The 17818-nt window shown below is 50.4% G+C and overlaps 1 protein-coding gene and 1 pseudogene across 2 annotated transcripts in view; one reads left to right on the forward strand and one right to left on the reverse strand.

Annotated features, from left to right (window-relative positions):
- Positions 1 to 15465, forward strand: part of LOC135900990 (uncharacterized) — a 45232-nt gene extending 29767 nt beyond the window's left edge. For both annotated transcript variants that reach the window (XM_070532960.1, XM_070532961.1), the window contains 2 exons: positions 4501 to 4554; positions 15259 to 15465. In XM_070532960.1, the coding sequence (XP_070389061.1) occupies positions 4501 to 4554; positions 15259 to 15336 (132 nt within the window). In that variant the 3' untranslated portion in view covers positions 15337 to 15465. The remainder of the gene's footprint in view (positions 1 to 4500; positions 4555 to 15258) is intronic.
- LOC139056453 (uncharacterized) lies at positions 6838 to 11273 on the reverse strand (annotated as a pseudogene).
- Positions 15466 to 17818: the final 2353 nt, after the last annotated feature.

Raw genomic sequence — 17818 nt, forward strand, 5'->3', positions numbered from 1 at the left:
GCCACTTCTAAATCGCAAGTTCGCGGCCAGTAAAGCTTTCGCTTCGATATTTGCGGCGAGGTGCGCGTTGTGACGTCATGTGCCTCCTCGGAGCACCGCCGCGGCAAAATTGCAAGTTCGCGGCCAATAAAGCTTTTGCTGTAATAATCCGAGGACACCTAAGCACTTCTTATAAGTTGTAATTACGATATGTAAATACGATATGTATACATTTAAACGCCCCTGAGCGGTTCTTCGAAACATAACTCCTCGCGGGCATGCTAGTGCGTTGAGGTGCTTAGCGGGTTTTCATTTGGTATTATCGACGCGCCGTTAGAACTTACACGAGAGCTTGCGGGGACAAGGTACGCGCGGAAACACCGGCTTTCAAAAGCGAGGCTGACGTGGCGTTGCGGCGATGCCCTTTTCCCTCGCGCAATACCGCGACGGCAGGCGTTCGCTTTCGCCCCCTCTCCTCTGTCGAGGCCAGAGTCAGCAGGCGTGAGCCAGTGTCAGGAGCGCGCGAGGCGCACTCGTGACATGGCGCCACAGAAAGCTAGAATTTAGGTACCGTTTCTTTGCTACAGACGCCGCCGGCTTTCTCGCTCAATGGGCCATTTGACGCTTTGCAAAACAAGTCGATAATGTAACTGTCGAACGCTACAAGCGAGCCGCTGACATGCTTAGAAGGCCATTTGTCTCCAAGGCCATACTGGGCCATTGCGACTGTAACTAATGAGAATGATCAGCCGCAGATATAGGAATAAAATTTCTTGAAGCTTAAAACTAAAACCATGGATTATTTTTCAACACGACCATATTTCTTGTCGCCGTCAGAAAGGGTGCGTAAAATATAGGCTGTAGCACTTGATCGTTCGTCTTCAAACGCGACTGGCTCTCCAGGCCGATCGAGTAAGCGACCTCCGAAAACTCTGGGGAATTTCGCCAATGCTTCAGTAGCCGGTCGGGGAGAATGACGGTCATTACTACTGACATTGAGTTGACATCAGATGAACCCGTCTAATCCAAACCGTACCAGGTCACACCTCGTCTGCAAGAAATAATGGAAGTACAGATCAAACGAATCCTTGACCTGAGAATCATTGAGCCAGCAGACAGTGATTACACTTCCCCAAATATTCTAGTAGAGGTGAGCGGGATAGAGCCGCACCCACGTATGGACTATAGGACATTGAATGCGATTACAAGGGACCAGCTTTACCCTATACCTAACATAGAAGGAAGAGTTGAGCGGGTCGGTGGCGGAGCCCTGTACATTTCAACAATCGACTTAGGGGTACTGGCAGGCGCCCATGTCAGAAAGCTGAAGTCGCTACGCAGCATTCACTTCCTCGCTTGGCACATTTCGACGACTAAAGTTAAGTTTCGGGCTTCAAAACGCACTGTTTAGCTTTTCCAAGCTGATGGATATTGTTTTGAAAGACCTACAAGATTATGCGATCCCCTACTTAGATGATGAGCCCATCTTTTCCAACAGCTGGAACAATCACATGGGCCTCTTAAGAAAGATGCCGGCACGTCTACGAGACGCGGGTCTCACGGTAAAGGCCGAAAAGTGCAGCTTCGGGTGTTCGCAAGTTACCTACCTAGGGCATGTCGCAGAACGAGGAACGTGGCGGCCCTCCGAACTAAGGATAGGGCTTATTAATATCTTTCCTGAACGACTAACTAAGACGGATGTCAGAGCCTTTCTGGGGCTCGTGGGATATTACCAGCGGTACATTCAAAATTTCTCACAGGTAGCAAGCTCCCTAACAGACAGCCTCCGAAAGGGAGATCACTTAATAGTTGGATGGAATAAGGCCATAGAAAGCGAATTCCAGCACCTGAAAGAGGTTCTGATCTCAGGACCAGTGCTTCGGACCCCCGATTATTCTAAGGAATTTACCTTGTGGTGCGATGCTAGTGACAGAGGGCTGGGAGTCGTCTTCAGCCAGGTGGGCGAAGACCCTCAGGAGCATCCGGTACTGTATGCTGGCCGAAAACTAACGTGCAGAAAGGAGGCTTACAGCGCTTCCAAAAAAGAACGCGCCTGCTTAGCTTAGGCAGTCCAGAAATTATCTTGTTATCTGTACGGAGCGAAATTCACTTTCGAGACCGAACACTGTCCTCTGACTTTTCCCAAACACATGTCCCGTAAGAACCGACGCTTGCTCAAATGTAGTCTAATTCTCCAGGAATATCACTTCCCCGTCCGTTACAAAAGGGGCAAGTTAAATGGGAACGCGGATGGTTTGAGCTGGTTGTTTCGGTAAACCAACGTATTACCTTCCTTCCTTTCACTAACGAGGTAGGAAGTGTTATTATGGGCTGGAAGTCATACTTGTAGTTTCTAAACTTAGCTTATGTATAGGTATAAAAGTTGTTTTTATTAATTCTTTACCTTCTCCCGCTTCTTTTGCAACGACAATATCATTCTGGCCTTCTCCACATTCGGGAAGATATGGGAAACTTTCTACAAAGGTGGTTAGAACTGCTTTATCAAAATTGGGGAAAAATCCCAGGGTTGATTTTGACGTAGTAATAACCTGGCGAGTCAGGTGTCAAGAGCATCCGCTTGCACGTGGTGCTGGGCTATGCTGTGTTGTTTGTTTTACGTACGTACTCCAGGGCCCGGGATCCAGAAATTCGTCACACGAGGCTCGTCATCAGTACACTACATGTTCCATCAGCGTTCCTCATGGCCAGCGAATCGGGTACACCGGCCATTCCGAACTTCTGGGTCGAGGAGGAGCTGTTGGATACGGACCCTTTTCCTGGCATCACTCAAGCTCCCCGACCACATCCAATCACCGTCGCATTCCAATAATGGTGCGCTTGGGCGCGTTTACCACGTTACCGGACCCATCAGACAGGTTGGCGACCCCACCTAATGCGCCGCACGTCGAGCTTTTGTCTTCCCCCCCCCCCCCCTTCTTGACTCTTCCCGAAAGTGCAACGGGAGGCTGGAACGGTTCCAGGTAGTTAATCTTAGTCCCGAGGAAAGCTGTTTTGCGGCTCTGGAAGATCGTTTGAGAACAACCCGTCTCATCCAGCTGGGCGCTTCCAGGCGAGAAGGCGACGCCGGAGGCAAGTCAACCATCGGACAATGGAGGCCTAGGAGCGTCGCCATTGGCCGAATGTGACGGCACTTGCACGGGCGCCTACCATTGGTGGAAAATGATGGCACCTGAGATGGCTCGATGATTGGCCCAAAATTACGTGACCCCGAGAAACCGAAGGGGTTAAAAGCGAGACACACAGAGAATAGTTTTCTCGTTCTTCTTGCTATGGGCCCCAGCGTCCGATTTGCTGCCGGCCGTCGATGACTTTATGACTGCTTATTACTTTGCGTTATTATTTATGTAATGTAAACAAACCTTCAGTTCTCAAAATCCTGCTCAATGTCGGGTAACTCCCTCACTCAACGGCAATATCTTAATAGGGTGGAGGTGCATTCTTAGTCTGTATGGGCTTGGAACCAGATAATTTCCATGCCGTAATATTTCTCAGGTTGCAGAACTTTGCCTTTACTGTTTAGAATTCTTTCAGATTCGACTGATATCCGCTCTTTCGCTTATTATTGTATGGCCGCTTGAAAGTAGCTGATAATTTATCCATATTTGGGAGAAGCGATAGGCAGACTGATGGCAACCTCCTTCGCGACCGAGCATTTTTGGTTATGAACAAATGTTGTTCACATACCCCATTTAAAACTGTGTCCTTCGTGTGTTTGGATGACATTCTAAGCATCGCCGGCACAGCGTTCCTGCAGCCCCAGGAATAGCTTAGGACAAAATAGGAGGTACGGCGCGATTGGAGAGGGACACGTGAAATACAAAACGCAGGGAGGTTACCCGAAGGTAGATATCCAGTTTTCTACCGGGATGGTTACGGCGATACTGATGGTGCGTGCACTAGAAAGCCGATTGTCTGATTAATTCCGTACCACCTTGCGTGTCTGCCAATGCAACACTATATGTATAGAGCTTGTATATACGTTTCTGGCACAGGTATTTCCATGTCGCAAAAGCTTTCACCCCATGTCCCTACATACACAAAAGAAACGCTTATTCAAGCGCGCCAGGTGAGCGTAGAGTGGTTTTGTTTTTTAAAACTCGCACAGGCTTTTTATTGAATGCATTGAATGCTTACGGAAGCATTTTTTGTTTGCGTCTTGCCTGCTTGCACTAAGGCGGTGCTTCCAGCTGGAAACTTAAAACAAAATTATGGGGTTTTACGTGCCAAAACCACTTTCTGATTATGAGGCACGCCGTAGTGGAGGACTCCGGAAATTTCGACCACCTGGGGTTCTTTAACGTGCACCTACATCTAAGTACGCGGGTGTTTTCGCGTTTCGCCCCCATCGAAATGCGGCCGCCGTGGCCGGGATTCGATCCCGCGACCTCGTGCTCAGCAGCCTAACACCATAGCTACTGAGCAACCGCGGCGGGTCCAGCTGGAAACTTACGATAACAGTATTTAACTGTATAATATTCTACTCCTCTTCCATTCCTGCAGGGAGATCTCCCACTCTATGACTACAACACAAAAAAGATTGTAGAGAAGATTGTGGTAAGTACTGAGAAAGAGGCCAATGCTTATTCTCTTTTTTTTGTAGGAAGGAATATAGATGCATTTGTTACGCACTCAGGTTTCAGACAATTCGCTTAATGAATTCGGTGGTCTTATGTGTGGTGCCACCACTCAGACGGATTGCAAAAAGTCCCGGGAAAGGACTGTCGGTTACGAGAAGGTGCGCGAGAGGAGAGGTGGGCGCTGGGTTGAGGCAAGGAGCACACGGAGTAGAGACTGATGTTCTTGTTGGGAGCTTGGTTTAACGGGCGCACGTATTACACGTTCTGACAGCTTGACAACGGAGATTCGACTGGTTTTATTCAAAAGCAAAATGAAGTTAACCGGGTGGCTGTGGTGGTGCCCCAATCGGGCAGCCGCGCTTCCAAGAAAGCGGGACGCAATGACCCTCCCCCCACTCCTCCCCCTGCGGGGCACGGCGAGGTAAATTGGATTTCTAGACCAAGAGGCATTTGTCCCCATTTCGAGGCGACGGACGGTCGCCATAAGGGCGCCCCCCCCCCCCCCCCACTAGTATGCCGTAGGTTTAGGTATGAGTGATGAGTCGCGCAAAGAAGTAAATGTTAATGCTCAGGATAGGATAGTTTCACCTGGTTGCGCGGCACTGTAGCTTCTATGGCGTGAACGTCAATGTGCGAGGTTTTCTCTGAACGCGAACCCACACGAGAAGGGTCTTGATAAGAAGCCAGTGGTGTCTTGATAGAGTAGCGCCGCAGAAAGGCGTGCGTGGTTGTGTCTAATGTCGGGGAACTAAAGACAGTCGCCCGCGGACGATACGTGGAGGTCTAGGTCGAATGTGGTTGAGCCTGGAATGTAGTCTCCCTAATTGCTGCGCGGCTGGTGGCATGGTTGATATTCAAATTGTCCGGTTGCTCACTTTCAATTGACTCGTCCTCTTATGTTAGAAATGTAACAATACAATGAAATATACAAAATGCGAAAATACAACTTGATAAAGGGCAGAAAAGTGTCACTGGAAACAAGGTTCACTGCACGTATATAGAAAACATCGTAACAATATATCTAAAGATACGTTAAAGTCTCCAATGAATTTAAGTATCTAAGAAAAAGTCACTGCGTATAATGCGTCAAACAAGGCAAACAAACATGTTGCGCAATCACAGATCACAGAATCCTAAGTCTCGCCCCCCCCCCCTCCCTCTACTCCCCCTGGCTTATCACGACGGAAGGCGGCGCGCATCCTCCCCGCTTTTCTCCCTTGCGCACGCAAAACTGAGCCACCATCGCCGGCTCACCCATGACAACCCCCCCCCCCCCCCATTACGCTTTCACTCGCACATACAACATGCGCGCGGCGCCACGTAATGATGCTTTCGCCCTTGTACTTCATACGGAACATGAGAGTTGCGGCGACGGCAGGAATGCGCCTGAGTGTCTATAAAATTGCTAAAGCAGCAATATAATAAAGGTATCCGGCAAATGAAGCGTCCAGCGGCTCATCACTGCGACAATCCGCTGCGCCCCAACAATGTCTTTTATTTCTTTCGTGGGGCGGGGGCATCGAAATGAAAGAACGCGAACGAGAGTATGTAGGCCGCAATCGCATGCCTACTTTGGGCACCTAATGTGGCTGCCGAAGGAATATCGCAGAAAACGTGAGACGCATGGCCCACAAAGAACCATACGCATACTGCTCGGTATTCTACCATACTAATCGGTATCCTAGACAACACCTTCCGGAGTGGTTGCGTTCAAGCGAGCGCGTTGCAATCCACCGAGCCCCCACAGTGATGGCGGCGAGCGACCATTGTTTCTTTTTCTCGCCTGCTAGTCGGGAAGCGTCCAAATCCCTGCCATGCCAAAATCCACTCGATCAGAGTAAAACGAACACGCTCCAATGGGGCCACGTGGTGGTTGAGGCAACACGAGAAAAACGCATGTGCTCTGGCTTGCTCTAGCAGCCCGCGGGTAGCGAGAACAAGACAATTGAAGAGGCTCAACATGTCCTCGCGAATAAAAGCCAAACTACAAAAAAATAAGAATGTAGTTACCTTTGCTGGCTTTACTGTCATGACATGTATGCTTTGGCGCAAGTGAGTGAGTGAGTGACGAAACTTTGTTCTGAACGCCTGCACAACGGTTAGCCTTCCCCTGTTAGGGAGGCGTTACCGTGACGTGGCGATGACGTCTTCGCGGCGTGTGGCGCCTCTACTTCGGCCGCGGCCGCAATATTCCCTTTGGTCGACCGCGCCTGCCCCTCCTTTGGGGTGGCAGCCTCCCTCCGGTTTCGCTCAGTCGTTGCCTTTCGAGGGCCGCCGAGATCTGCTGGACGGCCTGGGTTTGAACATCCTGGTCATAGCATCTCGTTGCGGGCTCGAGCCACGGCGGGATCGTTGTTAGTGTTGCAGCTTCATGCGGATTCCTAGCACAGTCCCAAAGGATGTGAGCTGCAGTGGCTCTTTCCTTTCGGCACACACAACACAGATCACTTTCATAAACACTCGGACACACGTGCCTCATCAGCACCGGGGTGAATAACGACCCCGTTTGAAGTTGTCGGTATAAAACCGCCTCCTTACGGGTCAAGCCCGGATGAGGTGGCGGCATAGTCCTTCGCTCTAGTCGGTACCATTTCACAATTTCATTGTAGGAAGTCATTTTGTCCTTGGTTTCCCACCACCACGACGGGTCGGCTGTAGTAGCAGCGGCACGGTTGGTTAGTCCTCGCGCCGCCGCGTTCGCCGTCTCGTTGTGGTTAGCGTTGCCGCGATCCGACACATCACTGCCCATGTGGGCCGCCGGAAACCACTTTATCACCACACACCGACTTTCATTCGCGAGATCGACCACACGCAACACACGCGCGGCTTCACCACACATCCTTGCTCTGGTGTAATTTTTCACTGCCGTCCTAGAATCACAGAGCACAGTCGTGCACTCGGGGTCGGCGATGGCCAAAGCAATGGCCACCTCCTCGTCCTGATGCGCCCCTCGAGTCCGCACACTCGCCGCTGTTCTAGTTGCACCGGTCGATGCCCCGACCACTGCAGCGGCGAATGCCTTTCTGTCATGGGGATACTCTGCCGCGTCCACAAACACGGCACCCCTGTCTTTGGCATGGAGATCGATGAGCGCCTTGGCCCTCGCCGCCCGCCGCTCTTTGTGGAACTCAGGGTTCATATTTCTTGGCACCGGACATACCCTTAGCCGTTTACTAATTGCGTCCGGTACATGCACCTCTGTATTTTCGGGTCCCATTTCCTTTGGTCCCAGGCCTAGGTCAAGCAGCACTTGTCTGCCCATTCTTGTTTCTGATAGCCGCGCGAGCTGAGTGGTCCTCTGCGCCTCGGCGATTTCCTCCAGGGTGTTATGCACTTCCAAGGCCAGGAACTTGTCGGTGCTTGTGCAGTCAAGAAGTCCGAGTGCAGCCTTGTACGCTTTGCGTATGAGCGCATTGATCTTATTGCGTTCGCACTGCCTCCAGTTGTGGAAAGCAGCAACGTATCTAATGTGGCTTATAGCGAAGGATTCCACTAGCCGGGTGAGGCTTTCTTCCTTCATGCCTTCTGTTCTGTGCGACACCCTCTTAATGAGGCGGATGGCCGTGGTGACTTTGGCCGCCAGACGGTTGACCGTCTCGCCGTTGACTCGTTTGCGCTCAATCAGCATCCCCAGCACTCGGATCTTCTCGACAGCCGGGATCATGTGACCACCGCTCGTCTTGATCTTTATTGTGTCTTGCTCCCTCGCAGGCTCGTTGCCTTTCGTCTTCCTAGCTGTCCTTTTCGGAGGAACCACCAACAGCTCAGACTTGCTTGGGGAGCAGACGAGCCCAGACCCGTCCAGCTGCTCCTCGATAGCGTCAACCGCCTCTTGCAATGTATTCTCGATGTGTCCGTCGCTTCCTCCTGGGACCCAGAGCGTTATGTCGTCGGCATAGATGGTGTGTCGGACCCGCGCGACTCGTGAGAGGCGCTCGGCCACCCCTATCATTACAAGGTTGAAAAGCAATGGCGAGATGACTGAGCCGTGGGCGGTCCCGACACTGCCGAGCTTCTTCTTTTGGAGCTGCAGGTCACCGGCGATGATTTCAGTAGTTCGCTCCGTCAAAAAATCCTTGATGTACGCATAAGTTCTCTTGCCCATGTTTAGCCGTGACACCTGGGCCAGAATCGCAGAGTGTCTTACTTTGTCAAAAGCGCTCTGCAGGTCCAAACCCAAGATGGCTCGCTTGTCTTTCGTGTTGGTAGTGTCATCGAGGATGTCATTTTTCAGTTGTATCATGGCGTCCTGAGTTCCGAGCTTGTTTCGGAACCCGATGATGGTGTTTGGGTAGAGCCCCGAATCTTCCAGGTACCTCTGCCACCTGTTCATGAGTACATGCTCCAACGCTTTGCCCACACAGGACGTAAACGAGATCGGCCGGAGGTTCTCAATGTTGGATGGCTTGCCCGGCTTGGGAATCAAGATGGCCTTGGCTGCTTTCCACTGCCGAGGTAATGATCCGGCTCGCCAGCAAGTGTTGAAGTATGCCGTGAGGTTCTCTATCGCCGCTTCGTTAAGATTTTTCAGCGCTCTGTTCGTAACGCGGTCGGGACCAGCGGCGGAGTTGCTGTTGAGATCGTGCAGGGCAACCCGTACTTCCCATACTTCAATGTCTCGATCTAGCCACTCGTTTGCTTCGCCTAGGTAGTCCGGGTGCTTGTCTGTGGGAGTGACCGGGAGGTACTTGTCATCGAGGCTTTTCTTCACTTCGTCTACCCCGTGCTCGGTCAGCGCCCTGTGGATGATCTTGGCCAAGTTGTGGCGCTGGTGAGACTTGGTCGTGGTCGCATCCAAAAGATGCCTCATCATACTCCACGTCTTGCTGCAGTGCATCTGGCAGTCCGCTGCGTTACAAACCTCATTCTACTGCTGTGTGCATAGCACTCGGCTGTGGGACTCGATCTCGCGGTTGAGTTCGGCGACCTTCTTGCGTAGCTTTCTGTTTGTCCTCTGCGTCTTCTACCTTGACAGGATGGACTGCTTGGCTTCGATGAGGTGGGCGAGGCGGCTGTCGACCCTGTGGACACGCTCGTCCGTTTCGACTTCCTTGGTGGCCTTTTCTACCTTGTTTACAATCTCGGTGGACCACTTCTCAATGTCCGTAATTTCGGTTTGCTCCTCGGGTAACAATCCTCGAAACACGTCCCAGTCAGTAAATCTATGTTTCCGAAAGCTTCTGCCAACTTCGTCGGTACCACCGAGCGGGACAGCGACCTCCACAATGTAATGGTCACTTCCCAATTCGTGGCCCGTGTTGCGCCATTCGAAGTCCGCCATACCACCGCCATTACTCCTGACGAAAGTGAGATCGGGCGTTGTGTCTCGGGTGATCGAGTTGCCGATTCTTGTAGGGTATGCTGGGTCGGTAATTAGATTTAGTCCCAAGTCGGTAGCATCTTGCATTAGGTCCCTGCCCTTCGCCAATGTTTTGGGGTAACCCCAGGCTTGATTCGGCGCGTTGAAGTCCCCGCAGATTACCAGCCTGTTGTCGGGCCCCGCGACGTTGCACGCTTTGTGTAACAGTGCTTTGAATTTCTGCTTTCCGTGTGAAGGGCTACTGTACACGTTTACCAGAAAAGAGCTTTCCTTCTGCTTTTTCCCGGTAACCACCTCTACCATGGTGTGCTCGATTGGGCTTTTGCTCAATAACTCGTGCTCGACGTACGTGATGCCTTTTCTCACCAAGGTGCAAACTCCCCTGCCGCTACTGCCGGCCACGGTCCGGAAACTTGGTGGGCTGGCGTGGGACCGGTAACCTGAGAGCTTTACTTCCTCAATGAGGGTCTCTTGCAACATGATAATATCTGGCTTTCTTGATACTTGTTCTAAGTGTTGCTGAAGTGCAGCCTTTTTCCCAGCAAAACCATTGCAATTCCAATGCCATACCAGGAGGCCTTTCACTGCTGTTGTGGTTGCGGTGGTTGATGTCCTATCCATGTTTGATGAAAGTTAGCCATTTGCGTTGCCAAATTCTGTACTGTCGTCGTTAATTGCTGGCACGTCTGTTCAATTGCTATGAAACGGTCGGTAATTGTCTTGGTGAATGTCGTGCGAATATACTCTTCAAAGTGGGTGAGCCTATCTTCAAGGTTGTCTACCCTATCGCTGAGTCTCCGCTCTTTAAGATTTTCAATTGCTCTTCTCTTGGGCTCCGGACCCGCCGAGGCCGCGTTCTCTGTCCTCGGGTTCACCGCTACTTCGGGTTCATCCTCGGTCATTGCCATCTGCTGTGGTTGTGGCGATAAAGGCTGTGCGTGCTGCTGTTGTAGCTGGACCGTCATCATTCTCTTGATCTCTGCCATTTCCTTGCTGAGCTTATTGACTGTCGCCTCTAGTTCAGTGTTCTTCCGGAACGCCTCGTTTGCTTCTCTTAGCGCCTTCATTGCCTCACTTTCGTCTTTAAATTTCCCTCCACCACCTCGATATGGCGGTGACTGCTGCTGCTGTCGCTGCTGCTGCTGCTGTTGCTGCTGCTCTTTCTTGGCTACCCCCGACCTTACTACGTCTGCCCAGGCTACTCTGTCTTTGGATTGGGATCGGCGGTGGCGGCTCATGCTTCTGTTTTGACTTTCGCTGTTGTTCCCGCGCGAGCGTGACTCGTGGCGACCAGCTGTGGCGCTCACTCCTGCTGACGTCATCAACGGTGGAAACTCTCCGGATGCTAGTTGTTGCTGTACGCGCTCTTCCGCCATCTTGCGCTCTCACTGCCTTTTCGTTACTACGTAGGGAGTTTTGTATTTGTTCTTGCATTCTCTATCGGCCGTTGGGTGTTGTCCCCCACATAGTTTGCATTTAGGCGTACACTCGTGGCCATCGACAGGGTTATTGGCCCCAAAATCGAAGCACACTTTCATATGGGGGTTAGGACAAACGTCTCTTCTGTGGCCTATTTTGCCGCACTGTTTGCAGACATCGAAATGCTTGCGGTACAGACTGCACCTCGTTAACACAGGGCCATAACATACATAATTTGGAACCTTCTGGCCTTCAAAAGCTACAATTACGGTAGTCGTATTGCCAATTCTTTGCCCCCCTCTTGCTAATGGATTTCTTGAGTTAACAACGTTCCGGTCAATATCCGCCGGAGTATCTTCAATGGGAATGCCTCGAATGATCCCCTTGACCGTGCCATATGGTGTGGTTTGGTACGCGCCTACCTCGTGTATCTTGTCCCCGATTCGGATGGCCTGAATCTTGGCATAGGTCAAAGCACGCCCCTTATCGGGGGTACTCACCACCATGATATTCTGGTGTAGGTTGGGGCAGAAGGTATCCGCCGCACCGTCTTCTCTCGAAACCCTCGCCGCAGCCATGATGGCCGAGGCAACGATCCCAGTCTGCGTTCTTGCGATGTTTAGGCCTCCCCGCGGCCTCACGATCACTTTGGTGTCCTCTCTCGGCAGCACGTCTGGCATTCTCGCTGCCCTTGTTGTCGTTGCGATCACTTTTCTGTTGACATGGTCTCTTGTTTTAGGCCTCGACTGGCGAGCGGCGGAGCCCTCGCTCGCCGGGGCTGTTATGCGCTGGCCCACTTGCCACCAGCCGATCCCAGTGTGGAACTCCTCAGGAGAAATCTCTTGCCCAGGGCACCTCGACGCACATCTGGCCGGAGCCAGGGTTCGATGTCGTCGGAGACGTGGCCGTCTCCATCTCGGACGCCATGTCGTATGGTTCCACGCCGGGGTCAGGCCCAATCCCGGCGGCCACGAAGCAAGCCTAGGCTTAGCACACCACCGCACCGACGACGGCGAACAAGTGCCAGAAAACGGCGAAAAACTTGCCTTACGTTGAAAGTTTGGTATCGGGCGATTCCTAGCGCCTTCACAAATACACTGGTAACAACGAAACTGCGATTTGAGTCAAAAGACACTGTCAAATCGGTCATCGAAGACGGAGCCAGTGCCAGCGTTCAACTAGAGAATCACTTCGTCGTCTTTTTCCTGGCGCAAGTGAAAAAAATTACCGACGATTACGTTGCTTCCTAATGCGAAATTTGAGCGCAGCAAATAAGCTATACAGATCCGCCGCCACCGATCAGGCTCTCTGATTGCCACCGCACAGGGGTTGCACTGGAGGAGGAGTGAAGAAAGGAATTAAGTTCGAGCCGGCGCTTTGACAACCGGAGACTCGCAGGAAGAGGGGGGAGGGGGGCGGCGTGTACACCCAGCGGCAAACGATGGGGACAGAAGCGCGCGCAGCAAGCGGACAACACGATAAAGGGAGGAGGGAAGAGATAGCAGCGACTGACTGATGCTGCTGACGCCGATAGTGAGTCAACCCCAGCTGCGGAGTTGGTTTCAGGGACAACGCCGCCGATGCCGACACAAACAACATGATACCCTCGCTTCCGCAGCGCTAAGAACCAGGTCTAGCCGTGGGAAGGTGGTCACGTATTCGTCGACGTGCCGGGGCCTACGTGAAATAACCGGCGCGTCGGCAACTGAAGAGCACCCTATCCGCCACACAAGAACAGGGGGGGGGGGGGACCCTTTCCTCCTCTTTCTGCATGGCGGCGACGGTGTTCTATGCAGTCACGTTATCTTGACTCTCTAGCGGCGTCAGCGGCATCCAGCAGTATCAGTCGGTCGCTGCTAGCGCTGGGGGGATGAAAGGGGGGCGGAGCTGGTTACGAGGCCGACGACAACGCCGACGACGACGCGAAACCCAGGAACGGACGCCAAAGAGCTGCGCTCTAAAAAATGTTCATATTATTTTGTGTGACTCGACGGCACAAATGAACCACCGCAACGCTTCGTCTCATGGGAGCTTCTTGCGAGCCTCGTCAAATTGTCTGATAGTGTGTTTATTTGGCTTGTGTATGGTCCAATCTACAACTTTAGAAAAGCCAATGAATCTTTGGCGGGAAATGTTTATAACAACATTAAACCCGCCAAGTTCGGGAATTGAAAATCTAATGCAGGACTTTGGAAACGTCAGTGCAGCTTTCACATCAAAAGTTCATCAGAACTTTATACCCAATAATTTTCGGAATTGAAATCCCCGCGCTCTGTAGATTCCGCTGCCTACATTAAATGCCGCGACGAGCCCGCTCGCCATCAAAACGCCCTTGAAGCTTGGTGCTTGGATGGGGCTCCTTGCGTTATGCGACTCCAGGTGCATGGACGTTGCCATGAAATCCAGTCAGATTTCGCAATGTTCTCGCTGAAATGTCCATGTCTTTCCGAATGTGAAATGGACATTCTAGACAAAATCCAGAAAGATTTCTGGCGCAGGGGGTTGTCTTGGTCGGTGTTGCAGGACAGCACGAGAACATTTTTTTTTGGGGGGGGGGCGGGGGCTGAAGACCGATAAGCCCTGCGATGCCCCTGCCGACAGGTATTATCACATTCTCAATATAGCAAGCGCTTCAGAGCTACGGGGCTCGGATGACGATCGCGTACTTCCACCAATATGTTGCCTGTGGAGAAGCGCTGAGAAGCATAACGTTTCCCCTGATTTTTTAAGAGCAGGCTCGCCAGAAACCAAAGTGGAAACTAGTTCGCGCCAAGCACCCAGTGGCACAGCGTCATCCTTCTACGAGCGGTGGGTGTCTTCCGCATATTTTGATCATATGGTAGTAATATGTTTCGCTAGATTAGAAGACGTACGCACGGAGTCACGAATACATACACTACATACAAGCCCAAGAAGCGCACAGTCGTGCTGGCACAACACAGAGAACGTAGGAGCCGGTGCCCATGCGAACAAAACATCAACAATAGAGACACGCGTCCAGTGAGCACACACGTCCGGTCACATTGAGTCTCCTCCGGTGGTATAGTTATGTTGTTTTGGACGGCGATGCGTGCTCGAGCAAGTCACCATGCCAGGCGCTTCCAATGGATGTTTACGGGCAGGTGTACCCACCGCTGCCGAGTGTCTACGGCACTCTGCTGCTGTGCACTATACCGCTGGTTTCATTCCCTGTCGTGATAGGGACAGTGGCAGATTTCGTTGGAGATAAATGCAAAATGTGGCCATAGTTACACCACTGAAAGCGCGTAACACCGAGCCAGTGTATTCGAACTTAAAGCGCAGCCGTCCATTACGTGGAATTTCTGTTAGCCACAGTGCTGGTTTGGGACGCTGAACTTCATGAATCAAATAATCAGAACGCGTATTGCTGTTTTGGCTGTCCCTTCCCCCTCCCCCTTTAGACATAATGTTCTGACTGTATCACGCAAATGCAAAGAAGGACCTGAAACCACGTTATTCTGGAAACAGGGATAAGCGCTGCGGAAGGTGGTCGCAACTTTCTTCCGTTGAGCGCGACATCGCAGCGAAGAGGCGTAGCGGGCTAGAAAAAGGCGGTTACGCTAGCATCCTCGGGTTGCTAAGGAGAAATCGTTCATGAAGTATGGTGCGGACAGGCAGAAACAAACTTACCGCCTTGAATGGTCGGCCCCACCGACAACCTGAAGAGGAAGGGACGCGTAGGCTGCGCTTGGCTAAGTCACCGGCTGGCTTGGACCGAGTGCACTGTAGCTGTTGTCTTAGCTCGCCACGACTGTGGAAGAATGACTGAAAAAATTTTCGCCAAAGACCATAAGCTCGACATTTTATATTTAGACAAGTGAATTTTCGTTTATAGTCGTGGCGCTGGAACCTTCAAATAAGAAAAGAAATGGCGTGTTACATTAAGTGTAATTAAAGTATAATCATTTCTTTTTCTTTCAGGACTGCGCTATTTCTACCGTTCCCAACACTAAGGTAGCATGGCTCCTCGTGAAGGTGGCGCTGCGTGTGGCGGGTTAGACGTCGCACCTCGCCGAGGAACGTAATGGGGGTGGCACAATATAGTTTTGATCATGTTGTGTCAACCAGCCTTCAAAAAATAAAGATTGTGGAACCATGTAGGATGTGAAGCTGTGCAGCATACGTCGAAAACCCTTGTTCTCTTTGTATTTCTTTTTGGCGCTGCAATAAAATAATGACGTTAGAGATCGTGGTATAGCAAACTGGTTTGTTCTGCGAGAATTATTGTTGCTTCTCTCAAAACTCTCTTGCAGCTCTATAGCGGAGCCGGTTCCTCGGTAGTTCCTATGAGGCTCGTGAAGAAATGCATTGAATATAAGGCATGGATTGAAGCATAGGGCGATGAACAAACAAGCATATTCGACAAATGACGGAGCTTGTGATACATATTGCAGATCAAACCTACATTTCTATAACATGAAACATAATGTTAGACCTTGGGTGCTGTGTACAAAAGATCAAGTAGAGCGTAATCACCGAGACCGCAGGTGTACTGAAAACCTACTCCTCCTTCCTTTGCCGAGTGATTTCACATATCTGCAAATGCGTGGTAATACTGTATTTTGTGACGGTTATCACGTTAGCTTGATATATGTTAAATGCAAAGTGGGACTCATGAACCCCCTTGTAGTAGGGTCCAGGTACGGCATCTTAACTTCAACTAAATGGATCTCACTTTAAAGTTGATGATGCGGGCAGTAGACAGTTACGCCTCAATTTCTTCGAGTAACGCAAGGAAGCTAACTTACATTTTCTTCCATAACACCCGTCCCCATCACAGATGACTTGTCGATGTAAGGCGCTACCGGTTGTTTGGATAGCGCCGTACAGAAGTTTCAAGAATGGTTCCGAGGTGCTCAAGGTTTTGTTAGATGGAAGTTCACAACCAATATACGAAGGAACAGATAATGACGCTAGATAAAGTTGTAGACTTTCATTTTACCGTGGCCTTAATAGCTATGCATTGAAACGAAACGGCGAAAATGAATACCCGGATGCTTTCTCTGGCTTCACTGTCTCTTGCATCCCATGCTGGCCCTATATAACTGTAGCTCATCGTCAGTGGGACCGGCTTCATTTCATGACATACTGTAAGTCGATGCCATTTGAATGTGGGACTTCGTAACCCTTCTAGCCGATGTGGGTGCTAAAGAGGTACTGCCTTCACATGCACTGGTGAATTTTTCAGCTCTTTCATACCCGTGTGCCGCATCCCCATTTTCTTGGCAATAAACAGTTACTTTCTCGCAGCAATGGTGCCTCCTACAGATATTGGGGAGACAATGAAGGTTATTATGTGTACAAAAGATGTTGTTATTCACAGGGGCCACAGCTTAATTTATTTTGAGAAAGAGAGGGGTCTCGTTGCTTTTGACTGGAACTATCGTCTGAGATTTTCGAAATGGCTGTCATGACGAATTAGTTAAATAGCGTAATCAATGGGGTTGGCTAGAGCTACTTCTAAGCATGCGTAAGCGTTTTTTCGACCCAGCTAATGGGAACGCAGCTTCATTGAAGAGAAATCGCTGCCGCTGCCTCATACTGAGCAGCAGACTACCACTGAGTTATTGTGGCGATTTAAGAAGACGCTTTTACTCTGGCTGAGCTCCGACGCCGCCTATTCAAATAAATGTAAAAAGCAGGAGCGCTTTTCTGGGTTAACGACTACACCAACTTTAATGAAACGTTGCATTCGAGAGAGAACGTTAAATTCTAGTGACTGCTGGAAGTGGAATTTCGATTTACGGCCTCAATTGTCTAAAAGAAATTTTCCGAAATGCGTAAATTGGACAAATAGAAACACAAAGTTTACAAATCCGTAGCTCTGCCACAAGGACAGATATCTCAGGTTTGTAAAGTGCATCCGTTAAAGCATTCAAAAACAACAAAGTTTACATGTAAATTTACGTGTTACGTGACTTTGCAACATTGTGTACGAGGATTTGCAAATGTACTGCTCAATTATAAATGACTTATTGGAGAGGTATGCACATGAATATGTTTTTCCACTTTAGATGTACTATTACGTGCACTTTACAAAATTTTGATATGGTTCTTCAATAGCTGAGTTACCGTTTTGTAAACTTGATAGTCTCGGTTTCTGAGAATTTGTGATTTTTGCCAATTTGTACTAAAAGCTAGACGACGTAAGTTACAATTTCATAACCAATATGCACTAGAGCTAAACACTCGTTTTTGCACGTGCTGTAGCAAGAGAAAATCTCGAAAACAAGGCATAGTTCCATACATCAATTACTAGGGAGAGCTCGGGGACTAGTCTCTACGACAGCGGCAAACAGGGCGGTGAAACAGCATGGAAATTGTGGAAAGCACATGGATAGTGCTAGAGTTCACGGGAGCTGCAATAAGGGTGGTTCAGACTACATGGGAATTGTGGGAAGCGCGTGAACTTGCCGAAACTTCGTCCGTCTGGCTTTAAGCGTCCCTTCGATTAATAAATTCGTCATTTTCAACAAGTTAT

The sequence above is a fragment of the Dermacentor albipictus genome, chromosome 2, assembly GCF_038994185.2.
Source record: "Dermacentor albipictus isolate Rhodes 1998 colony chromosome 2, USDA_Dalb.pri_finalv2, whole genome shotgun sequence".
NCBI lineage: Eukaryota > Metazoa > Arthropoda > Arachnida > Ixodida > Ixodidae > Dermacentor > Dermacentor albipictus.